The sequence below is a fragment of the Nothobranchius furzeri genome, chromosome 10 (assembly GCF_043380555.1).
Source record: "Nothobranchius furzeri strain GRZ-AD chromosome 10, NfurGRZ-RIMD1, whole genome shotgun sequence".
Lineage (NCBI taxonomy): Eukaryota > Metazoa > Chordata > Actinopteri > Cyprinodontiformes > Nothobranchiidae > Nothobranchius > Nothobranchius furzeri.
The window spans coordinates 29,019,213-29,043,223 of NC_091750.1; the positions used below are offsets into that span (position 1 = coordinate 29,019,213).

General features: G+C 43.3%; 1 protein-coding gene across 6 annotated transcripts in view; it reads right to left on the reverse strand.

Moving 5' to 3' along the window:
• cadm1a (cell adhesion molecule 1a) overlaps positions 1-24,011 on the reverse strand; it is a 634,562-nt gene that overhangs the window by 144,700 nt on the left and 465,851 nt on the right. For all 6 annotated transcript variants that reach the window (XM_054731107.2, XM_015962034.3, XM_015962032.3 and 3 more), the window contains 2 exons: positions 12,849-13,001; positions 7,019-7,156 (listed from right to left, as the gene is read on the reverse strand). In XM_054731107.2, the coding sequence (XP_054587082.1) occupies positions 7,019-7,156; positions 12,849-13,001 (291 nt within the window). The remainder of the gene's footprint in view (positions 1-7,018; positions 7,157-12,848; positions 13,002-24,011) is intronic.

Here is a 24,011-nt window from a genome sequence, read left to right on the forward strand (position 1 = left end):
TGAAATAGAATAAAATAGAATACGGTATAAAGTTAAAAGCACACTAAAATAAAACACTAAAAATCAAATAGAAATCCAAAACTTCATACGGTGTTAAAAGCCAAGCTAAAAAGGCGGGTCTTTAAAAGTTTCCAGTGAAGAGGCCTTTCTAAGATGTGCCGGCAAAGAGTTCCAGTCTGGGAGCAGCAACAGTGAAGGCCCTATCGCCTCTTAGCTTACGCTGTGTCCTTGGAACATCCAGGAGCAACTGGTCAGATGACATGAAGGTTGGTTTATGCTTGACGCGTCCGCGAGGTCCGCACGGCTCAGCGCGGCGAAATTGCGTCATCTTAACAGCCACGCCCCTCCACCGCGCGGCCTAAAATTTCCGCAACGCACACCTAGGAAAATTTCTAACCACGCCGACGGTCGGACACAGAAAAACATGGCGGACCGGCAAGAACTAGTATGGCAGAGGTTGGTAAACACAGACATTTGTATGATTCAGCTCTCAGAGATCACCGTGATCAACATGTTGTTAATGATTCTTGGAGAGAAATAGCTCGCACTGTCGGAAAAGACGAGGACGCTGTTAAAAATGCTGGAATGACATGTTGTAAACAACAGTAATTTCTACTTCTACTATGGTGTAGTGTTGGATGCATGCCGTAGAGCTCCATGCTGCCCCCTACAGTTTGGGAGAATATTGGCTCACCGCAGAGACGAGCCGCATGAACCATAAACGCTGCTAGCTGTGAAGCGCGTTCCATCCACGAGCCGCATCACCGCGCGGAAAGTGAATACGTCAAGCATAAACCAAGCTTGAGCGACCGAGAGGAGTGAATGTGCAATAGCTCAGAGAGGTAGGGCGGTGCAAGACCGTTTACAGACTTAAAAACAAACAAAAGAAGTTTAAAATGAACCCTAAACTGGACAGGCAGCCGGTGCAGTGAAGATAAAACAGGAGTGATGCGCTCACTCCTCCCTGTACCAGTTAAAAGTCGAGCAGCAGCATTTTGCACCCGCTAAAGTTGAGACAGTGAGGACTGGCTCATACCAAAACACAAAGAGTTACAGTAATCCAGACGAGTTGTAATAAAAGCATGGATTACAGCTTTAAAATCCTCTTCAGTCAAAATGTGCTTTACCTTTGCCAACTGTCGCAAATGAAAGAAGCTGGATTTGACAGCTGCACTGATCTGACTGTCCAACCTAAAATCACCGTCCATTTTAAACCCAAGTTGGTTCCTGTTGGCTTTCCGTGCAGTGCCAGGAGGCCAAGGTCCAAGGAGTGGGCCTGCTGGAGGTACCAGTACCAAAGACACATTCACATTCATTCACTCACACACTGGAGGTGATGGCACACTACAGTGTAGCCACAGCTGCCCTGGGGCACAAAATAAAACAGGCCAGAAGGGTGAACAACTGACATGGATGGAGCCGGGGTTCGAACCAGCAAACGGCAACCCACAGTCCACAGGGTTTACTGAGCTACCGTCACCCCATGTTCCACGTATGAAAGTGACCTGACTGCCATGAAATAAGTCCCCACCCATGATGTTACTCCCACTTTAAAGGTTGAATACGGAACACGAACGCCAAAGCGACATCTAGTGTGTGGAGGTTGTAGCTGCAACAACAGAACAAGGTTTCCAACCGCTGGGATACCAATGGGCCATTCCCATCTGTACCGGGTCGGCCCGGGCCGGGTAGCGTAGGTTGTTTACATATCTGGGTGGCCTGGTATTTTTCCGGGCCAACCAAGGCTCATTCTCAGCCCTCTTCTCGAGGGGGTCTGCTTCAGGCCGACCAGGGCCAACACACCCACTGCTGACAGCAAATTCACACCTTCCATTAGAGCAAGCCTCTGATTGGTGGGTAGAATCAGCCCACATGGGCTTAAGACAAGGATGTGTGGAATCAACCGGGCCAGGCTGGGGCCGACTGGGGCTACCCGGCCCGGGCTGACCCGGTACAGATGGGAATGGCCCTCAAGTTTGCTGTCGATACGTGAAACGTTTAACTTGGGTCCATCCGTTGTAGACTTCGTCGAAACTCACTCTGGTTTTAGATCTTTTAGTCGCTCCTCTTCTGAGATTAATGACGTCTTCTGGGCTCAGAAGCAGCTGCTTGACTTGCCAAGTCCACCATTTTCCACAGGACTAGCCTCGCTGTGCCGAGCGGACAGTTTGCCAACCCGCAACTGTGCCCTCTGCTGGCTGGTAGATGTAGACATGAACCCAGTGTTGTGTCCGTCAAAATAAATACTCGATTGTTTTTTTTTAATTAAAGTATAGCTTTTAAAGCAAATGCCAAACCTTCATCCTGCACACCTCTACACGCCCCGTGGAGGGATTATTTAAAGAAACATAGCTTTTTATTAAATTGTTCCGTATTCAAGCTTTAATATCAAAAACGTGTTTCCTGATTCAGCTTCCTACAGACAGGGGCGTGTCCAGGGGTAGCACATGCCACCCTTGGAATCTGATTGGCCACCCCACTGAATTTCCTTGAAAGGGACTTATCCACAAAAAGCTTGGGGTAAAAAGAAAAAGCATAACCATTGGTGCCACCCATGTACAAAGAAGTGCACTACCTGGGCCACCCCATTTTAAAAGATGTGGCAACGCCACTGCCTACAGAGTAACTAATATACTGTGTTCCTAATGCAAATACTAAATTAATATCAACTCAGTTATGTGGAAACATTGAAATAATCATGCATGAAATCAGTTAAACAAACAGCATTTAGAGGCAGCACCAAACCTCTTTGTCATGCAGAGTTTTGTTTTTTTCTGCAATAGCAAGAAAAAATTTTCATTTCTGCAGAACTTCAAAAAGCACGAATCTTTTCTGCAAATGCTCTTTTTCTAACAAATATAAAAGAATGAGTAGTTGATGTGTAGCTTTAGGGCATTTAACATAGAAATCATCTTCTGTCATCACTAAACCAACAAGTGAGCATCATCTGAAGGCTCAGCTTCCAGCACACAAGTACAATCAGTGAAGGATGTACACGAGGGGTCGTACTTAAATGATATATCTGCAGGGTTAAACGTGACTAAAGGTTAGTTTCACTAAAATATTAAGTGGAAAACACTTAGTTAGTGTGTAAAGGGAGCATACTGTGCTGGGGTACCATCGCTTGTCCGAAGTGAACTCACCAGGAAGAGATTATTGCCTCATGCTTAACTCCGAGTGTAAATCAGACAGGGAGCATCTGAACAAGCTGTTCAGGTGTGTAGCCTCCTGCAAAGTCAGAGCCAGAGAAGCACGGCTCCTGGCAAGGCGTAAACCCGCCCTCTTCAAAGTGCAGCTGCCTTCCAGTCTATTATTATTTTCTTACAAGAGCCGCCTCGGCTAACGCTAATTCTAATGTGTCAGCCTCAAGAAAAACCCATCAAGTACCCAACAGACACGGCAGAGGACCAGCTTTCTGATGCAAACGTCCTCACTGAACCCAGCAAAACTCTGATGAGTTTGGTATCTGTGGCAGTGTGAGTGTCCTGTCACAGTGTCCCGATAGATAATGCGCCCTGGCTACTTGGCCATGGGGATGTCACTTTGGCTGACTGGTTAGAGCGTATGACTCTCACCCGGGAGTCTGGGGATCGAATCCCGCCCGGGCCCTCATTTCTCCACCTTGCCACATATCTAAACGGCTTATAAGCTCTGTTTCATTAAAACTACACTTCTTAGCTTCTGCCAGCGACGAGCCGCCGTTTCCAGCTGCAGGTCTGAACTTTGGAAATCCTGAGATCATAATCTGTTTAGATTCTAGTGAAATCCCGTCTAATTCAAGTCTAAGAGGATGTCTTTCATTTATATCTGCAGATAAAAACACTTCAGACGGCAGGCTAGAGTTACTGTACGTCCAGTTGAGGCTAAAAACAAGCCAACACTTTTGAACTGGGGTTAAAAGAGACAATCTAATACAATTACAATGAACATTAAATAGGTTTGAGATGTTTGAAGCTAAAACTTCAGCTAAAATTTTACGAATCAAACCTAACTGGTGTTTAAAACCAGTTCTGGGCGTTCTCAGACATCTATGTTGAAACAGTACGGGAGGCATACTCTGTCTTTTGCAGCATCTGTGCACATGAACATACATGATATGCTGCTGCTTTTGTGCTGCAAGCTTATTTAAAACAGTGAACTTTGGATTTTTACATCAAACATGTCTCTGTTTCCACCAGTCAGCAGAAAAAAGATCTAAATGAACTGCATGTTTTTTGGGTGATGCTAAGACCCTGCTGTAATTCAGTCCCCTGTATTATTCCCAGATTTGAGCCGAACGGGGAAGGTTTAAAGTGCTGCACTGCAGAGACGGGGCTGTTCTGGGCCCTTCGACGCGGGTTCTGATTGGGACCTTTGTTTGAAAGTCGTTACAAAGCTCAAATCTGGGCTCTGAGGTAGAGTTGCCTGGCAGGAGGCCTGTTCAACCCCTGAGCTCTGCATAGACTTCTAACGCTCAGATACCTTTGATGAAGGCATGCAAGCTGTCAGGCGGCCAGCCGGCTCTGGCCACCTCCTCATATCCACAAAGCTAATGGAATTGACTCAAAAGTCAGAGCGAAGCTCGCTGTAACAAGCAGCTGCACTGAAGACAAGCAGGAAATACGTTTATAATTAATTCAGACGCATGGCGCGGAGGCTTTGAATGGCGAAGGCAAAAATTAGAGCTTACACCAAATGTCAGAGTGTCAAAATAACGAAGCTCAAACGCTCCAAACAGCTTCGTTTGTTTGTGTTTTATCTGAACTCATAAACAGATTTTTAAAAGGGGAGCGTGTGGATGGGGCTTGTTTGGTAAAGATGGGTTCAGTGGTCAGAAAAACTTTTATAAAAAATATTTCATTTCCAATTTATTGTAGAAACCCATTTGCTTGTTTCCCATCCTTGAAGGTGGGTTAGCCAGGAGCTGCAGGGGGGTTCAAATGTTGTAAATGAGCTGAATAATAATAAAAAAAAGAATAACTTAAAGAAGACTTTAACTGTGTTAACTTTAATTTGCTCCCTAGAATAAAGTGATGCCTCTATTGCATCTGGCCTCCAGCTCATTCTGTGGTGAGGTGTGTAATAACATGTCTTCAAACGGCTCTATTTCCAAGCATCAACACGACTAAAAGCACATTTCTGACCCGGCTTGGACATCTGGGCTTCCGTAGAAGGGCTGTTTGAGTCACTTATCAAATGAATAAGAAATTAAAGAGTTCATGTCTGCACATGTTTTAAAGGTCTCGTTCAATGAGAGATCGTGCAATACATGTGCTTTCTGACATTCAGTTGGTCGCTACGGGTTGCACATTCATGCGTGGACATGTTCTTTGTCTCCATTTCTTCGTTAGCCACAGGAAGGAAGTAGAGCGGGAAACGATCAGGTCAGAAAAAGCCGATCTCTTCTATGTCATAGGGAAATTTTGTATCTAGGCCCTGCCCACCTTGGCTTGTGACCACTCCCAAGAGGGAGTGGGCAGAACGCATCTGGACTGGTGCAAGCTAATGATTAGCAACTCTGCAACAGGGCGGGAAATGTTTGAAGTTGTGTTTTTTACCCAGGATAATTTGTTTTACAGTATTCTGTATCTTTTAACGAATGCTGCAGAAGAGCTGCGTTGCTATTAGCCAATCAGAGGTGGAACATTTGCATATCATGAATAAGAATGAGTGCAAAAAAGACTGAATGACCCCTGCCTGTGAACGTCAAAGAAATATTTATTTTGAATAAGAATCCACATAAAGTAAGATTAATCACCTTTAAGCCGCTCACTCCTGCCACCTACTGATGTAAACATGTAACTGACGTTGCTTTAAAATAGGATCTCTGGATATTTTAGGCCCTGCATAATAAAAAGCTTTAAGCTTCAACGACAGAGACTTGTGATGATCAAAGTAAACAAGTGTATTGATCCAAAACATTTAACTAGAGGAGTGGGTTGTGTATTGGCAGGAATGTGGTCACACGACACATCACAACACAGGGGAAATGATCTGTAGATACACTGCGATGTTGTGTGTCGGGGTGAGTACTCCTCCTTCTCTACAACATCTTTGTGAGATCTTCATTCCAGGAGAGGGAGCTCACCAGCTGCGGGGCATTACCAATCAGCGGCAGCTGCAGCTCCTCAGATCAACCGCTATTTAAGAGGAGAGGGAACTACTTCACATCGCTGGATGATTAGCTACTCACGGATACTTGGAAACGCTGAACTCTCACGGTTCGCCTCTCCTCCTGTTCCTCCTATCCTCTGCCGCCATCGTCTGGCTCCCTCTCCTGGACGCACCCCGTCACACCATCTGCCCTCCCTACTGACTCCTGGACTCTTTCTGGCTTCATTGAACTTGGATATCTCCAGGACACTTTTAGTTAGGTTTAATAAATCATTGTTTGAACTTTCTGCCTTTGTTTTGTGATGATTCTTCATGTCGTGGGTTAAACACCTTCCCAGGGACATGACATGCGATGCTTAAAGCCAGATATATGTGGTGTAATCGGAAGAGTCAGGCTGACACTTCCAAAATACATCCAGCATTATCGCGAGACCTTGTTGTTCTGTCGGAACGGAGGAGGTGAAAGCTGCTGCCTCCTAGCAGTTGGAGTTTGAATTGCACAACAGATAACAGTGCAGTAAATGCATGTTGATTCTCATTTAAAGTCTATACGCTGTTCATACATGTCTTTTCAGTCAGTTGATATTTGATTACATCCCTACGACTTAAACAAGCAACATTAAGTGAACACGATCAGCCCAGTTATTTCCACACCCAGCAGCAGTTCTTCCTGTTTATGGGTAAACGAGTAACGGTGGACAGAAGTGGCGTAGCTTCATTTTCTCTGTTGTTGTTGTTGTGAGCCTTTAAAAAAACTAAAAGTAGATATGTGTTTTTGGTGAAAACTTTCAAAGCTCTTTGTGCTGGAATGGTGGCAACCACACATATGCTCAGATATTAGTGAGATGAAGTTGTTATTAGGAACGATCAGCTGTTGAGACCAAAGACTGTTGTCTTTTGTTGCGTGTGTGCTTCCACTGCCCACCTGCAAGCTCTTTATTCCCCTTCATCCATCTGATGGTGGCAGCGGGCTTACTGCTCATGGCAGAGCAGGTCATCTCCGTCTTGTTGCCCTCGCTGAGCACCTCCTCCCTGGCCTCGATGATGGGGTTACCAGGGGGAACTGTAACAGGACACACAAACACAACTCTGTAAACAACAACGGTAATATTTACATCTGCAGCTCCCTGTGCACCAAAGACAACTCATGTGACTAAAGAGCTTTTAAAAGAATTTTAAATTCATTCGCCTGACCTTTAAAATGGGATTAGCTTACCGTTGTCTAAATAACCAGCTGCAAAATACTGCAGGAGATAAGTTGGAGCAACAAATAAAATGGACGCTGATGCTGCTCTTTAAAGAGCTTGTTGGCAGAAACAGCTGATGACAGCTGACCTTCTGAGTCTCTCAAAATGTCAACAAAGTGGAAAAGTGATTTTATCAGCAGATGACACACTCCGGGGACAAACAAAGGCTGGTCTATTAAACAATGTAACACAATCAGTGGTCGGGATCTTGAACTTCAGCTGTTACACACCAACACGCTACGACTGCTGTGACTCGGGGACAAAACAAATGTTTTATAAATATAAATATTATTGAATGAATTCTGACAATAAAGACTCAGATTCTCTAACCGATTATGAGTTTTGTTGAACGCACCTGCACCCAGTTTATCAAGAATACACTCAAAGATGTTGATAAAGACTCGACCGGCATCTGAAAGTTGGTTCGTGTTGAAACCCGTCAGCGAGTGACTTTGTTCTTCAGCCGTTAAGACCTGCGGCTCACTTTCTCTCTCCCTGTTGCGTTCGTCTTCTGTGTGTGCAGCGTGATCAGACACAGAGAAGTGCCAATTGCTCAAACCTATGATTCACATATAATTATTGCTGTTTGGTTTGAGAATCGGATGCTGAGCAGGACAGGATAGCAGCATGAATAAAGCCACAGCGCGGGACTTGTGCTGCACAACCTTCCGGTGTTTGACGTTTTATTCCAAGTGTAAATTATGTCCTCTTTTCTCATATTTTACATAGAATTAGAGATTAAATATTCATAATTGAAAAGAACATGCTTATTGAAGCACATATCCTGGAGTTGAGAAGCTCCAGAAGGGAATTTTCTAGGTAGGTAAAGGTTCCAGCAGGACCTTTGGCAATAAGAGGAAGCACTTTGTTGACCCTCATTCTGTTCAATACGCCACATTTAGAAATATTTCAAATCAGCTATTACAGATTGCCATGTTTAGGATATAAAGGTCTGTTACTGTGCAAATGCAATCATATCAATTATCTTACTGTTTTTAAATAGCTTCCTGAACGACCATGTTGGATTGTTTGAGGGGAAACGGCACTGGGTCACTTAGCTCCGGTTTCTAGCGGACATTAGAAATGCAACCTGGTCTAAACGGGCAGGACTTGTTTGATCTGGTTCCAGTATCACGCATTTAGGGACAAACACCCGAGGACTCACTAAGTTTTCAGTTAGAATAAAACGTGGCAGCAGTCTCATCTTACACCAGCAGTTTCCTGATTTCCATTCAACAGGAAGATGCCAGCCCTTCAGGGCGTGGCGAGGGCTAGCCTGTGTTAGATGATGCGAGCTAAAACTCTGAACGTTTTGGAGGCAACCCACAAAAGTCCAGGCCTGTCTTTGTGTTCTTGTGCTTGTACCATTTACTCTGTTTTTATGTATTATCCAAGTTAAAACTGAATTACTGCCTCGCTGTTTTTATTGAAGCACTGCCGGGTTCAGTGGGATGCCGCAGTTGAAATGCTCTCCCCCGTGAAGAAAAGATCCAGGAAGGCTCGGCCTGCTTCCGACTGAGCTGCGGCCAGCCACGGACCAAAACCCAACAACCATAATGTTTAAAACTGACATGGCCATGGAGCAAGCCAGGCCAGAATGTGTCGCTAGGGTCTTAAAACATCTTTAATCCGTAAAATGTTATGGTGGTTTACGTTAAAATACTTTGTACTGTTATAATTCAGCTTCATGTGGTAATTTATATCCACTATTTTGTTTATTTAGAACAGTAAATATCACCAGCAGTAGCAATTGTAGCACTTTTGGTGCATCCGGCTGCAACGTGCAACACAGACGCTGCACAATGTCGGTGACTGGAGTCGTTTGAAGATGGCGGTAGTACACAAACCCGAAGGCTAATGGTGGAGGGTTGCTGCTTAAATGCCATCGCTCTGCCCACTAAGACACTTAATTAACATGAATTCATCGTAATGCACCTTTAAGACTAAAAAAGGTTTTAAAATAGTTCTTGACCATTTTCTAAAAGTCCTTGGTTGGTGATTAGGATTATTCTATGCTGCAGGTTTTCAGTAAAGCAGCTAACATGTTAGAATTTGTCTCGAGCGTTGCTTCATCATCTCGCAGAGCTTTCCCGACCAGCCGCTAAACACCTCTCGAAGCAGAGGGACACATTTTATGAATGCATCGGTTAATCTCCTGGAGCATTTAAAGTGAACGACGGATAGAAAGTGTCTCCCTCCTGTCTGGTGACGCGTGTGTCGGTTTATATAATGTAGCGGCCTTCAAAGACACCTGCCTCTCTCTCGAACACCTCCTGCTGTGAAAGAACATCTCTGGCAGAGAATCTGAGGCAGCCGTGTGAGCAGCAACTGTGCAAAAGAGACGAGGCTGAATCGCTCACAAATTCTCCAGAATTTCACGAGTTCATGAGTGAAAACAGCCCATGTGAGTTAGCACAGACCGACGTGTTTAGCGAGAGCGTTCCGTGGGAAACGTAAGCCTGTCTGTCGGCTAGGACTGGAGGTGAGACTGAAAAGCTTGGAGGTAGTTCTCCAGTGACCACAGCCCGATGCTTCACCACTACAGACGAAAGCCTTTAGAGTGTTGTTGGGCTGGAAAACATCACATTCCTTCAACCATAGTTCCTGCAAATGTGACCAAATAGCCGAAGGTTATGTCATCTGACCTTAAAAACATTTCTCCAGACGACATTTGGCTTGTCCATGTGGACAACGGCAGGACTCAATGGGGCAACAATATTTCAGTCCATGCTGATGTAAAACTGGTTTCAGTCAGTCTGCCATTCCAGAAGAATCCATGCTATGCTAGCTTGGAGTCTTGGTCTTAAACCAGTAGTCTTCACTCCTGGACCACGACGACCATCGTCCTGGATATTTTGGAGGTTTCTCAGCTTCAACACAGTCGATTTCAACCAATTGCTGATTAACATATTCCTGCAGAGCTTGATGAGCTGCTGGTCAGGTGTTTAAACCGTTTAATTAGGTGTGTTGAAACAGGGAAACAACTAAAACATGGCGGATAGTGGCCCTGGAGCACCAGGACTGGACATCAAAGGACACATTTCATTTACTTGTACTTGTGTGGTTTTGTTTTATGATCATTAAATCCAAAATTAAGAAATGGTTCCAACTGATTCCCCCAACTTAATCTACAGCAAATCTACAGTTCACTATTGTGGATCTTTACGGAGCTCATTGGTGCGTCCCACTTTTCTGAGCGTTGGTTAATCATAACTGAGACATTAACAAGCCTTGGTCTTGTTGGGTTCAAAGGGACCTTCAGTGTGAAGTCATAAACTTTAAGTCGATATATGAATATATTTGAGTGGGAATGACCACATTTGACCAAAGCTGTTTTTAAAAAAAGAACTGAAGTAATATGTTTAAAAAGATCTGGAGAAACTCATTCATGTGTTCATCTCCAGCAGGTTGGACTATTGCAGTGGTCTTTTGACTGGTCTTCCCAAAAAGCTGTGAAGCAACTGCAGCGTATTCGGAACGCTGCTGCTGGAGTCTTAACAAGAACCAAGAGAACTGAGCACATCACTCCTGTTCTTAGATCCCTACACTGGTTCCCAGTAAAGTGCTTCTACTGGTTCATTAATCACTCAGTGGCATGGGGCCAGAATACATGTTGGCTCTCCTTCCTGTACATACGCCCAGCAGGGCTCTGAGATCCTTAGGTATCAGTCAGCTGGTAGAACCGGGTCAGAACCAAACAGGGTGAAGCTGCTTTTAGCTACTATGCTGCTCACAGATGGACTCAGCTTCCTCATGACCTCAAAAGTGTACCAACTCTGGTAACTTTTAGATCAAAATTGAAAACTTTAATGTATTAATCAGCCTTTGAATGAATGCTTTATAAGCTACACCTTCTGAACTGGAACTGCTCAGTCTAACTTGGCCTTTTAACTTATTCTTACATCTAACTTTATTTGTGTATTTTTAAATTTGATTTTATAATCTGCTGTTTGATTTGGTCACGTTGATTTAAATGTTTTGGTTCTTGCTCGTGTTTGCACCAGGAGAGTATTGAATTCCTTCTGGGTCAGTAGGGATGGGTACCGAATTCGGTACTTTTTAAGGTACCGACCGAATTCCACAGTACCGACCGAGCACAGATTCACTTCATTTGAATCGGTGCCTCGTTTCGGTACCCCTCCTTCACAACGAGAACTTGCCTAGACAGCTGCGCATGCACAACAGCGTTATGTCGTCGGTCGCAGCGAGCGAGTTGTAAACAGAGCAGCATGGTAGAAAGAACGCACGCTAACGCTTGGGTCCACTTCACTAAATGTGATGGGTAACTGGGTGATGATGAAACCAGCGACAACGATCTAAGTGAGACATCCTCATCTTAATCTGCTCCGGTAGGTAAATAAAATGTTTAAGATAACGTTAGCTTGATTTGTTAGCTTCCGTTTCACTAATGGTGTGTTCGCTTTCTCCTCGGAACTCCGAAATTCCGACTAGAAGAACATGAACGCGCTCTAAAGTTTGGCTTCACTTTACTAAATGTGACGGGTGATTGGGTGAAGATGAAACCAGTGAGAACGATTTAAGTGTGAGGCATCATCGTTTTAATCTGCTCCAGCAGTTAAATAAACTGTTTAAGATAACGTTAGCTTGGTATGTTAGCTTCCATTGCCGCCATTGTTATCAGCTAATGGTGCATTTGCTTTCTCCTCAGAAATTCTAACTTCCCAGTAGGAAAAATCAAATGAAAAAGGACGGCAAAAAGAATGAAGATACACATTAAATTTAGTTCACAGTAAAGACGTTTGCTTCAGTTTAATTATCAGCTTATAAAACTACAAGGACGATGTTAAAATACAAACAGTTGAATGTTATTTATCGTGATATTTATCAAATATGGTTATAAATTGAGAAAAATATATACCTAATTATAAAAGATAATTAAAATAATAAACACGCAAAAGTATCGAAAATTGGTACCGTTAAGTACCGGTATCGATTCGTAGGTACCGGGAATTAGTACCGGATCGATTCAAATGTCAAAGGTACCCATCCCTATGGGTCAGAAAGGTGCTGTTCAAATAAAAGCGCCTTGCCTATTCAGAACAGGCTGCTAAAAACGGCTGAAAATCATTAAAAGCCTCACATTTACATGATGTTCTTTCTTATGATGGCTTTATGCAAACCTCTGATTATAGTCACAGATATAAATAACATTCAGGCATTTTTGTCCCAGTATCTTCTTATCCCAGTATGCGGTCACAGTTGCTGTAATATTTGATTAGGATTTATTTTAGTATCCCAAAAATAAAGTCTAAACTTCCCCAAACAAAAAAAGTTTTTATTTGCCCGCTGAATAGTTTGTCTACAAATCAAAAGTTCCCCTGAAAGATTTAAAAGACACATTTTCAGTTTTATTTCTATAACTGCTGTTAAAAAAAATGTCAAAATGTGATTAAGAAGCTTTGTCTGCCTCCCACCAATAACACCAAGTGCTCGTGTGTGTTTGTGTTTGTATGTGAGTGTGTGTGTGCGTGCGCTCTGATGTTGTACTTAGCACTGTGATGTCGGCGTAGGCCTCCTGCGGGGGGTCTGTGTAGAGCTGGCAGACATATCGACCCTCGTCCGACAGCGAGACATTAGACAGCGACACCCGCAGCTCGTTCTCCGAGAAGTTCACCAGCTGAAATCGAGCGTCTTTCAGAGCTGAAAAACAAACACAGAAACTAAATACGGGTGCAGCATATTTACGCATTTTCACAGGCCTCCTAACAGCAGAGCATCAAATGAGAGTTCAATGCTAACACCAACCAGGAAGTGGAGGAACGGGCGTCCGTTTTCATGGAGGCGAAAAGTTTAAATGATGCAGCAGTTCCATATAATCATGAACAAAAACAGATAACGTCAGTTGCCTTTCATTTCTAATATTGATACAAACACATGAATTCACCCGGTGCTAAATAAAAATAAAAACTGCTTTATGTGCAACTGGTGATTAAAACAAAACAAACAAACAAGATATTAATGAAACGTAGGCCCGAAAGCTCAACCATACGCAGAAATAAGTCTGTTGTTTACATATAAAAGTATATTTCTTTACTGTAATGTTAATATCAACTAATTTGACTGCATTTCTTTTCACATTAATCATTTCCCTCTCAAAGTTGGTTGCAGCCTAATGCTATAAAACAATGAAGGAAAAAAGAGACGATATCCTGTGAAAAATAAGCAGCTAGACACGATTTGGTACTTTTTACATCTTTTGTACGTTCTGCTGTGTTTGTCTTCAAATTCCATTTTTGGTTCTTTTTTAAACACAGATATCCGTGTTTAAAAAAGAACCAAAAATGCAATTTGGTACTTTTACCCTATAGTCAAAGAGAAAACTGGAAAAATCGCCTGTATTGATAACTACAGGCCTATTGCTATGGCATGTGTGTTGTCCAAGGTGTTTGAGCATATTTTGCTGGAAAGACTGCAGAATTTTATAACTACGACAGAGAATTAGTTTGGTTTTAAAGGTAAACTTAGTACTGACTTGTGTATTTATGCTTTAAAAGAAACTGTAAGCAAATACACGAGGCATAATACTTCTGTTTTTATGTGTTTTTTAGACGCCTCTAAGGCCTTTGACAGAGTCAATCATCAGAAATTATTCATCAAGCTACAAAACAGAGGGGTCCCTTCTTACCTAGTTAGGATTCTGCACTTCTGGTACTCTCATCAACTGATGCAGGTAAAGTGGGGGACAGAAGTGTCCGAACCTTTCTCTGTGTCGAATGGAGTCAGACAAGGAGGGATTCTGTCTCCTGTCCTTTTTAACCTGTACCTTGACGAGCTGTCTGTTACTCTGAATGATAACGGTAAGACTGGATGCTTGGTGGGTGACTGACTTGTAAATCATTTAATATATGCAGATGACCTAGTCCTCATGTCTCCCTATAGCGCAGGCCTGCAGCAGCTGCTCAGGGCATGTGCTAGGTACGGTGAGCAATCTGACATCCTGTTTAACCCTAAAAAGAGTGTGGTTATGATTGCTGCTACTAAAGGGGACCTGAAGCTTAATTTTCCACCTTTTAACTTAACAAATCAGGTCCTGGAAGTGGTAAGCAAAGTGAAATATTTGGGGCACATTTTAAGAAGTGACCTCTGTGATGACGAGGACATTAAGAGGCAATGCGGTAAGCTGAACATGCAGGCTAACACTCTGGAGCGTAACTTTGGCATGTGCTCAGATCCTGTTAAAGTGTCCCTCTTTTGTTCCTTTTGTACTCCTCCCATACAGCCCACTTGTGGTGCAACTATAGTAGTAATGAAGAAGCTTCAAGTGACTTATCAGGATGCTTTTAGAATCCTCATGAAGCTCCCTAGATGGACTTCGGCAAGTCACATGTTTGTTGTGAGTAACATCCCTACTTTTCATGCGCTTCTGAGGCTCTTCATGTACAAATTCATCTGCCGACTGAGTTTTTCAGCTAACGCGGTTGTTAGAGCTCTGTCATCTTTATCTTACAGCGACACGAGGTACTCCTCAGTCCTTTTTAAACATTGGAACAACTGCCTATATGGTTTGTAATTAGAATGTGTTTTTATTTTTATTTTATTCTTGTTATGGATATATCCCTTGTCTGAAATAAAGTTTGAATTGAATTGAATTTGCTTGTAAAGAAACAAACAACCATAAAAAGTTTGTTTTTCGTCTGTTTTTTCACCAGAAACTAAGAATTATCTAGACTTTCTGTAGATGTATTTGTGCTTATTTTTTTGCTTTTGTAAAGAAAAAAGAAATGCTCAATCCATTTTTTGTTTTATATAATTTAATGGAAAAAATACCCAATAAAACTAACAGTAAGTGTACAACCAAACACAGAGGGAGACAGTTTGTAGCGATGGTTGTGGAACATTCCCGGTGACGGAGAAGTTTGCAGATGATTGTGCTGTTAGTTTGATCAACAGGACGGAGTTGGAGGAAACGGCTGATGGGTGTACGACAAACAATGCAACCTTTCTAGTTATGAACTATCCACCCTTCGTCCTTCAGGCAGGAGAAAGAGCAGCCGTTACGTCCAGGCAACAAGCGTTGTGGTTCCATGATATGAGCTCCAAGAAGTGTTGGGGGTAGGGATGTGTGTGTGTGTGTGTGTGTGTGCGTGTGTGCGTGTGTGTGTAGAATAGAATAGAATGCCTTTATTGTCACTATACAGGTGTAAAGTGAGATACAGAGCATCTCCTACTCAGTGTAAAACAAACATACTTGGGGGGGGGGCAGTTCTGCAGCGCTATGTACATATGGACAGTAATGTTGTGTATATACAATTATTGCACATGGAATTTGGTATCAATAGACAGTGGTGGTCAATGGAGGAAGTGGGAAGTGGGGGGCTGTGTTATGGGTGCATGTGTGAGTTCAGGGTGGTTATTGCTTTGGGGAAGAAACTGTTTTTGAGTCTGTGGGTTTTTGTATTAATGCACCTGTAGCGCTTCCCTGAGGGAAGCAGTCTGAACATGTTGAAGCCAGGGTGGGAGCTGTCCTTGATGTTTGCTGCCCTACTGAGGCAGCGGGAGGAATAAATGTCCATCATGGAGGGGAGAGGACAGCCGATGATCTTCTGTGCTGTCTTTACCACACTCTGAAGCCTCACTCTATCCGCCTTGGTGCAGCTGCCGTACCACACCGTGATGCAGTAGGTTAGCAGGCTCTCAATGGACGAGCGGTAGAAGGTCAGCAGCAGGTCGGAGTTCAGTTTGTACTTCCTGAGGAAGTGCAGCCGCTGTTGGGCCTTCTTGATGACCGCTGAGATGTTTTACACCCAGGAGATGTCAGCAGAGATGAGGACACCAAGGAACAGAAAGGTGTGGACCTTCTCCACACACTCCCCGTTGATGTAGAGGGGGGCCAACTCGGTGCTGTGTCTCCTGAAGTCGACAATAAGCTCTTTGGTTTTCTTGGTGTTCAGGGACAGGATGTTTTCTGAACACCATGCTGCCAACTTCAGGACTTCCTCTCTGTACTCTGCCTCGTCTCCCTTCGAAATGAGTCCGACCACCGTGGTGTCATCAGCAAACTTGATGATGAGAGTGTTATTGTGGGTCGGACTGCAGTCGTGGGTGTACAGAGAATACAGGAGGGGGCTCAGCACACAGCCCTGTGGGGAGCCGGTGCTCAGCGTGCGAGTGGAGGAGAGATGAGGGCCGAGTCTCACAGTCTGGGGCCGGTTTGTGAGGAAATCCTTTATCCAGGCACACGTGAGAGGAGGGAGGCCAAGAGTGACCAGTTTGTTGATGAGGATGTCCGGGATGATTGTATTAAAGGCTGAGCTGTAGTCCACAAAGAGCATTCGGACGTAGCTCTGCCGCTGCTCTCCAGCGGTGTGTGTGTGTGTGTGTGTGTGTGTAAAATGGCTCAGTCTATCAGCCCTTTCAGAACTTGGCTAAGACGTCAGCACATCACGACCATTTCCACAGTGAGTGATGACATTGATCAGTGCCAAAAGGCGTCCACGGACATCAACATTTCTGTCATACTGTGAACGTACGCTGGCGGTGTTACGTAAAAAACGGTGTGCAATGACCACCAGTGGGAAACAGTTTTTTATGGTGCTCATATGAGAACACAGAGCACCGTGAATCGGCTTCGTGGGAGGATTTTCTGCCACCCTTTTCATGTCGGGAGCTTAGAAACTGGAATTTGACATCAGCATGAACACTGCTCATTTTATTTTCCTTCCATTCTGCTTGTTTGGTGATCGTTTCCTGCTGAGTTACAACCAGCCAGAGCGAGTTACACTCAAGTCCTGCCCAGTCACTCTACTGGACCATTTCTGAGTGCAGGAACTCGGTCAGCGCCTGAAACGGCCCTGATAGTGGTTCTTCTGGCTGGCTCCGTGAAATGGAGACACACATAACATGAATGTCCGGTAAAATGACCCAGAAGCCCCAATAGTGGAAACGGGCCTATTGCTGAAGACCAGCTCCATCCCAGCGACTGGTTGGCTCATGAACTCTGACCTATAAGCTGTTCTTTGCTCTGTTTCATTCCTTTAGACCGGGGCAGATGTGTTGCCGGTTCTTACAGCACTGATTGTATTAACAGACATCTCTTCCACAGCTGTCCTTTAGCTGCGAGAATCCAGGACAAACTCACTAATTCTGCCTGCGTCTCGTGTGAAGTCACTCTCATCTCACCTAACCTTGCATGCCCACCTACCAGAGCAGACTCCATCAGCTGTAATGCAGGGTGACAACATGTGGTTGGGATGAAAGTCCACCTGCTCCGTCTGCCTTCAACACACTGATAAACTGCTCTGATCGACAGCAGCTCTCTGAACCCTCTTAGATCTGAACACTCGTCCTCGGACCTTTTTCCCTCTTGTTGAAAAGTGAATCATTAAACATGGAAACCTCAGACACAGACTAAGTGGTTTCAGTATAATAAATAAAAAACAGAAGATGAAGCTCACTAGGTTCAGCTTTGAGGTTACATCAAACTTTCGGCATTGACATAATCGTCACTTTTCTTCCTTTGCTTGTTTAAAAAAGTCAATATTTCTTTTCTAATGAGCATTTTTAATAAAGAATATGAGATCCGGGTCAAATCCAAGCAATGCTCGTGTTTTTATTAAAGTCAACTAGCCAAAGAGACACAGAATCAAGAGGCTTGGAGGTCGGCTTTAGCCCAGACTTCAGATGTAATCATCATGTTTTACAAAAGCACGATTACTCTGTTTACACAGATGTGAAGATCTTCAGCCGGCCAATTATCTAAATACTTAAAGGACCCGATTAACGTGTCACTGTGAGGAATACAGAACTTTTAAAACTCTGCAAACTATTTGATCCATTCTTACTATAAAAATATCTCCTCAAATGAAACCATCGATCCACCCACGTATCCGGAGTCGGGCCGCGGGGCCAGCAGCCTAAGCAGAGAGGCCCAGACTCCCCTCTCCCCAGCCGCTTGGTCCAGCTCCTCTGGGGGAATCCCAAGGTGTTCCCTGGGCAGCCTTCTGGGTCTTCCTTTAGGTCTACTCCCACCCGGACATGCCTGGAAAACCTCACCACGATGACATCCGGAAGGAATCCCTACTCTTGAGCGCCTCCCGGGTGACCGAGCTTCTCCCCCATGTCTAAGGGGCAGCCCAGACACCCTGGAGCATGGGTGTGGGAGAAAAACCTCTTTAACAGGTGCGCTGATGTGCCTTCTGTTTGGGACCACTTGCATTTCTTAATATTTTGTGAGATTTTCTTGTGATTTAAATGTATTTTCTCTGGCGACAAGGGGCAGCTCATACCTAGATCATTGGAAGCAATCGGTAGTTTTGTGTTAGAGGAGGACCTTACATACGGATGGCCATTAGGGTCAAAAATCCCTGCGAGTGCAACCTCCAGAAAAATGACAAGCACATCAGACTTCTTTTCATCACTGTTAACGACCGAAAGGTAAATACGTAAAACAACGTTTACGAATGAAGAAATCAGTTCAAACAGCAAATACATTTTGTTCTCACGGGCTCCCATAGAAGGAAGCACGGCGTCACCCAGAGACGGAAACCCGCTCCCATGTATGTTAGACCCGGTTTTTATGGTTATATGAGAATCAGCTTTATTGTCAGTGCTCCAGCGTCCTGAAGCACAGAAATCTGACTCTGCAGTACAGCCGTGTCATAAAGCGTCCAATCGTTTTACACAACTGTGCTTCATTTAATTCAACATTTCGATGGACATTTCCAGAGATTAACGGTAAAAACTAAAAATTTTCTCTTTAATTTAGCTGGTTTTAAAAACCTGGCAATCCAGGCTTTAATAAAATAATCTGTGTTAATCGGTTTTGATTCCCACCCTTTTAGTCCAGTTTTGATAATAAGTCATTTGAGATTTTCTACCTTTGCTGTTGACTCAGTTGGCAACAAAAAGGTTTAGATCCCAAAGGCAGTGGACACGTAAGAGTTTGATAACAAAACACAAATTTTTTAATCCATGCACTGAAAAGCTGTTCTCCCATTGTTAGTTTAAAAAGGTTAAAGTTAACTGTATTTGACGGGTATCGCAACTGGACAGACAGAGGCTTTAAGTGGGTTTCGTAGGCGTTTCCCCACGCTTCAACACGATACATGAAACAGGGCAGAATTAAGAAATAAAGCGTTTTCATTTAAAAATTGCTTTAATTGAGTCAACTTAACTTTTTCTATGATTATGCCAAAAATTTTTATTTCACTCACTCTTTCAATTTCTGTGTTTATTAAGATGTGTATCAACTGTAATTGCTCTATTAGTAAACATGATACATTTTGTTTTATTTATATTTAGTTAATTTATTTAAATCAAACCAATACTTTAATGCATTTAATTCTTTCCCAAAACTTGGAACATTTGCATCACCTGCAAATAATATGAAATGTAGTGTTTTTGAAACTAAACATGTCATTATTATAAAGAATAAATTAACACTGACCCCTCTGGGATAGCGGTGGTCACTGTCAGTAGCTGTGAATCAGTGTTGTTAATGTGTACGTACTGGAGTCTGTTCCCTAAATGACTCTTAATCCAGGAAAAGACCTGAGAGAATCGCCTTACTGGTGCATAAATACAGTTTTAATACCTGACAACTAGAGCTGGGTCTTATATATATATATATATATATATATATATATATATATATATATATATATATATATATATATATATATATATATATAGTTCCCCGAACCTTGGTGTTTTTTAAGCAAAGATGTGCCTTCATAGATGTAAATACAATAATAAAAGCTATCTGGATTTAAAAGCAAAGCTGCTCTAACTCCTGGATGGAAAAATGCTTCCACGTCAAAACAGAAAGGAGTCAATCTTTTTGGAAATAGGAAATGTAATAAAGAACTTGTATATCCAATTCTTTAGCATCTTAGAGTCCTTTGAGCCTTAAAAACCCCTAAAGTGATTTCTCCTTGATGTTTATGACTTTGTAAGGAAATATAAATGATGCTTCTAACCTCCTCTGAGTTCCATGCCAAAAGGCCATATTCACAACACCGCAGCAAAGAGCTGAAAAACAGCTGAAAATATTTGGGGGAAAGATTAACAAGCCAGTCTGAAAATGCTCAAAAGGAGAGGAACATTTTTCATGAAAATGATCATTTCCACCAAGCAAAAGTTCCTCACATAACAAACGCCGACAACCTGCATTCCTGGTTGCAGCTATGAGATCCTTTTGAGGGCATAATGAAACCCTCGGTGCAGAAGATGAATAACAGTCCTCTCATCAGTGTTGCATGTTCAAATGCCTTGATGTCCCGGATTAAAAACAAAGATCCTCTCATCCTAAATGAATCAAATCAAACACCCGTGTATTCAAATCGACCTCAACTTTGAGCTCACAGCTGCTGGCGGGAGTTATACTGACCCGATTAGCGAGGCAGATCTGTTTATGCCTCAGCAGTTTTACTCGACTGAAAATAATTCAATTCATTTTGTTTGTGTAGCACCAATAAACAACAAGAGTCATCTGAAAGCACTTTATAAAGTAAACACTCCAAGTGAACCTGCTTATCCGTGCACTGAGTTTGGTTCATTAAGCCAATTAGGTAAATGGTTCCTAACTATAGAAACTCAGCATACTGCATTGAGTCACTGACCTGTTGCATCAGAGACTTTACAGCAATCTCCACACTAATCAAGCATGTCGCAACAGCAGAGAGGAAAACTCCCTTTTAACAGGAAGACACCTCCAACAGGACCTGGATCAGTATGTCCACCGTGACCGAACGGGTGTGAGAAGACAGAGCAGATACAGACAAATTAAAACAGATGAACTAGTAGTAGCACTTTCTCTGTTAATGAAAGTGAAAAGTTAATGTCAGGAGAGCGAGAACACTCGGTGATTGGTAGCATGCTAGCCGATGGCCCCCCTCCAGGAAAATAGCATACATCAGCAGAAGGCCGGATCTGGTGTAGACAATCTAATATGTACTCTAAAAAGCAGAAGAAAATGTGATGTCATCTGCAAAAAGCAGCACCAGACCACAAACGTAGACTTTAAAAAAATCTATGGACACGTGTAGCTCATTTCTAGAAATTAACTGGTTTATTTCAACATTTTATTTTCTAATTGGTTTAAACTTCACAAAAGCATTTTGTTGAGAGGAATCTAAAAGTAATGAAGCTGTGTTAATATCGGTAAAAGGAGACGAGACATGGGAGAGCAACATAAAAATAGCTTAAGGGTCAACATGCATGAGCAAGGCAGCCTGAGGGAAGAAGCCTTGTTGTCTGGGATTTGATGCTAATCAACCTTTTGCCTGAAGGAAGCAGAAGGAGGTCGGCTGGATTTACGCCTGAGTCATGCTTCTCCGTCAGCTCCAACAGGGAGAGACACGCACGCATGGACGGAGACGTTTTGTCCTCATACTTCTCCGTCTCCTGGAGAGCGTTGCAAAGCAATTCCCCGCCAGGACACCAGAGGGCGTAGCACTGTTCTGTGGTATCCTGTCATGTATCCGGTCCAAGATCGTGTGTTTAAATTGTGTTTGTTGTATATAAGAGACTTTTTAACACGGACATATTTGTCTCTCATCCTCCTCCACCTCTTCATGCGCTCGCCACCTCTAAACCCACGTTTCCTGTCATTTCCGTCCACAAATAAAACGCTTGCTGCATCTTTTCACTTCTCCAGTCACGGGGGATTAAACGTTCATGTTTTAGAGTTTTTTCGCGAGGTATTCTTCAAGTTTCTCCGTGTCTGCCGCTAGTTATCCTCGGCTCTCTTTATGTTTTTGAGGGTGCAATGGCGGCGGTGTAGACGACAGCGGTGCCCTGACCAATCACAAGCTTGCATTATCCGTCTCGACGGACGGATGTTCAGAAAAGAGAGCTCGACTCCGTTTGTCCTTGCGGGGGCTCTCCAGCAGGCCCACAAGGACGGATAATGGCGTTGCGTGTCTCCGCAGTGACGCAGAAGGACGACTCAGGCTTGAGCTGCTCTGGCCCAAAGGAAACAGGGTAAGACTCTCTACCATTTCTTTGTAACATTGAAGTTTAGAATCATTTACTGTAAACCAATCAGACTAAACGAATTAATTTTGATGTCTGTATCATATTAAACTGCTGAAACAATGTTTTCTTCTAACTGTAGTGAATGGTTTCCCGTACCAGTTTACGTTTACAACGGTGATAACTTAGTGATTTTATATTATATTGTTTTTGTCATTCAGTTTGGTTTTATGTTTTTTTAATCCCGATCCAATTCCGAGTCATTTGATTTTGAGCATCTGCCTAAACAGAGTCCCGATCCGATACTTTTCAGGAAAACATAAAAATAAAAACAAAACACATCCAAGTTGTCCTTTAAGCTTCACTTTCACTTATTTGGGAAGTACTGATTTTAAAAAGTGTTTACATTATGACTTGGGCGGTATTACGGCGTTATCGTATACAGTCGGTGTTAAAAAACAGCAACGGTGTGAGTTCCAATACCACCATGAAGGAACAATGCATGTAGGAGACAAGGATTTAACGAATTTAAATAAAAATAAATAAAAAAGAAGTCCTTTAAAGTCATTTAATATATAAAACAGAAGTGTGGTTTCAGTTTAGCTTAATGTTTTGCCCAACGTTGAGATATTACATATGCCATCACTGCATGGTGGTGCAGTGGTTAGCACTGTTGCCTCGCAGCACAAAGGTTGCAGGTTCAAAACTCGGCTGCGGCCTTTCTGCACAGAGTTGCGTGTTCTCCCCATGCATGCGTGGGTTTCCTCCGGTTTCCCCCACAGATCACAACATGTCCTATAGATTCACAGTTGTACGTCGCTTTGGATAGAAGCGTCTGCCAAATAAGTAAACATAAACATCACGTGACGGCGCTGAGGACGGCACGCCGAGAGAAAAATGGCGGCTTGCGCACCAGCTGACTTGGTGTCTAGAAACAACACAACTTCTGCAGTTTCAGGGCAGGCACGCAGCTCCTCGGCAGGCAGCCAAACGTTTTCCTGCATAACACCTGTAGCTAATGAACAGCTGACTTACGAAACCCCAACGTGTTGCAATCACGCCTTTCTCTGTTGGCTGGTTCCACGTTTTTGTCAGAGTTAGCTGTGAACTGGGAACGTTAGTGGCAAACTGGGAATTAATGGAGACCGGTCATTAGCTTTATTGATGCCTGAAGGGAAAAGCTGACAGCGAAAGTCTGTGTGAAGACGGTGAATCATGAAGCTGTGTTCTTCCCAGCATGTTGAATGCCCAGTATGCACACATTACTGGTGGCTGTTGCCTTCCCTGTCTGGTTTAAAATACCACCAAGCTGAACACATTTTAGCTCTTCTGGGGAGACACGTTACCCCAAAATTCCACTATCTCCGCTCCGCCCCGGCCTTCTACTGCCGCTCGCTTCCGAACTCAATTTTTACTGGTACCCGCTCTACAACGGCTCCGCTCCGGTGCGGAGACCTGAGGTGGGCAAACAAGCATGCGCGGGATTTTCGAGATCTTGCGATACAGTCCGAGCAATAAACGCGGAAGTTAGATCCAAACACCCGTTGTGTGGGAGAAGCATCGTCATGATCGGTTTAATCTGCCCATCATTTGTGTTGAGAGATCAGCAGTGTTTGGATCAACAAAGTGGACTACTTTGATAGTGGAAACTGTATTTATGGCTTACTTTTGTGCATTTAAAGTTCAGCTGCCATTGATAGTTGTTAAAAGTTGTTAAACCTGTGCATATGAAACAAA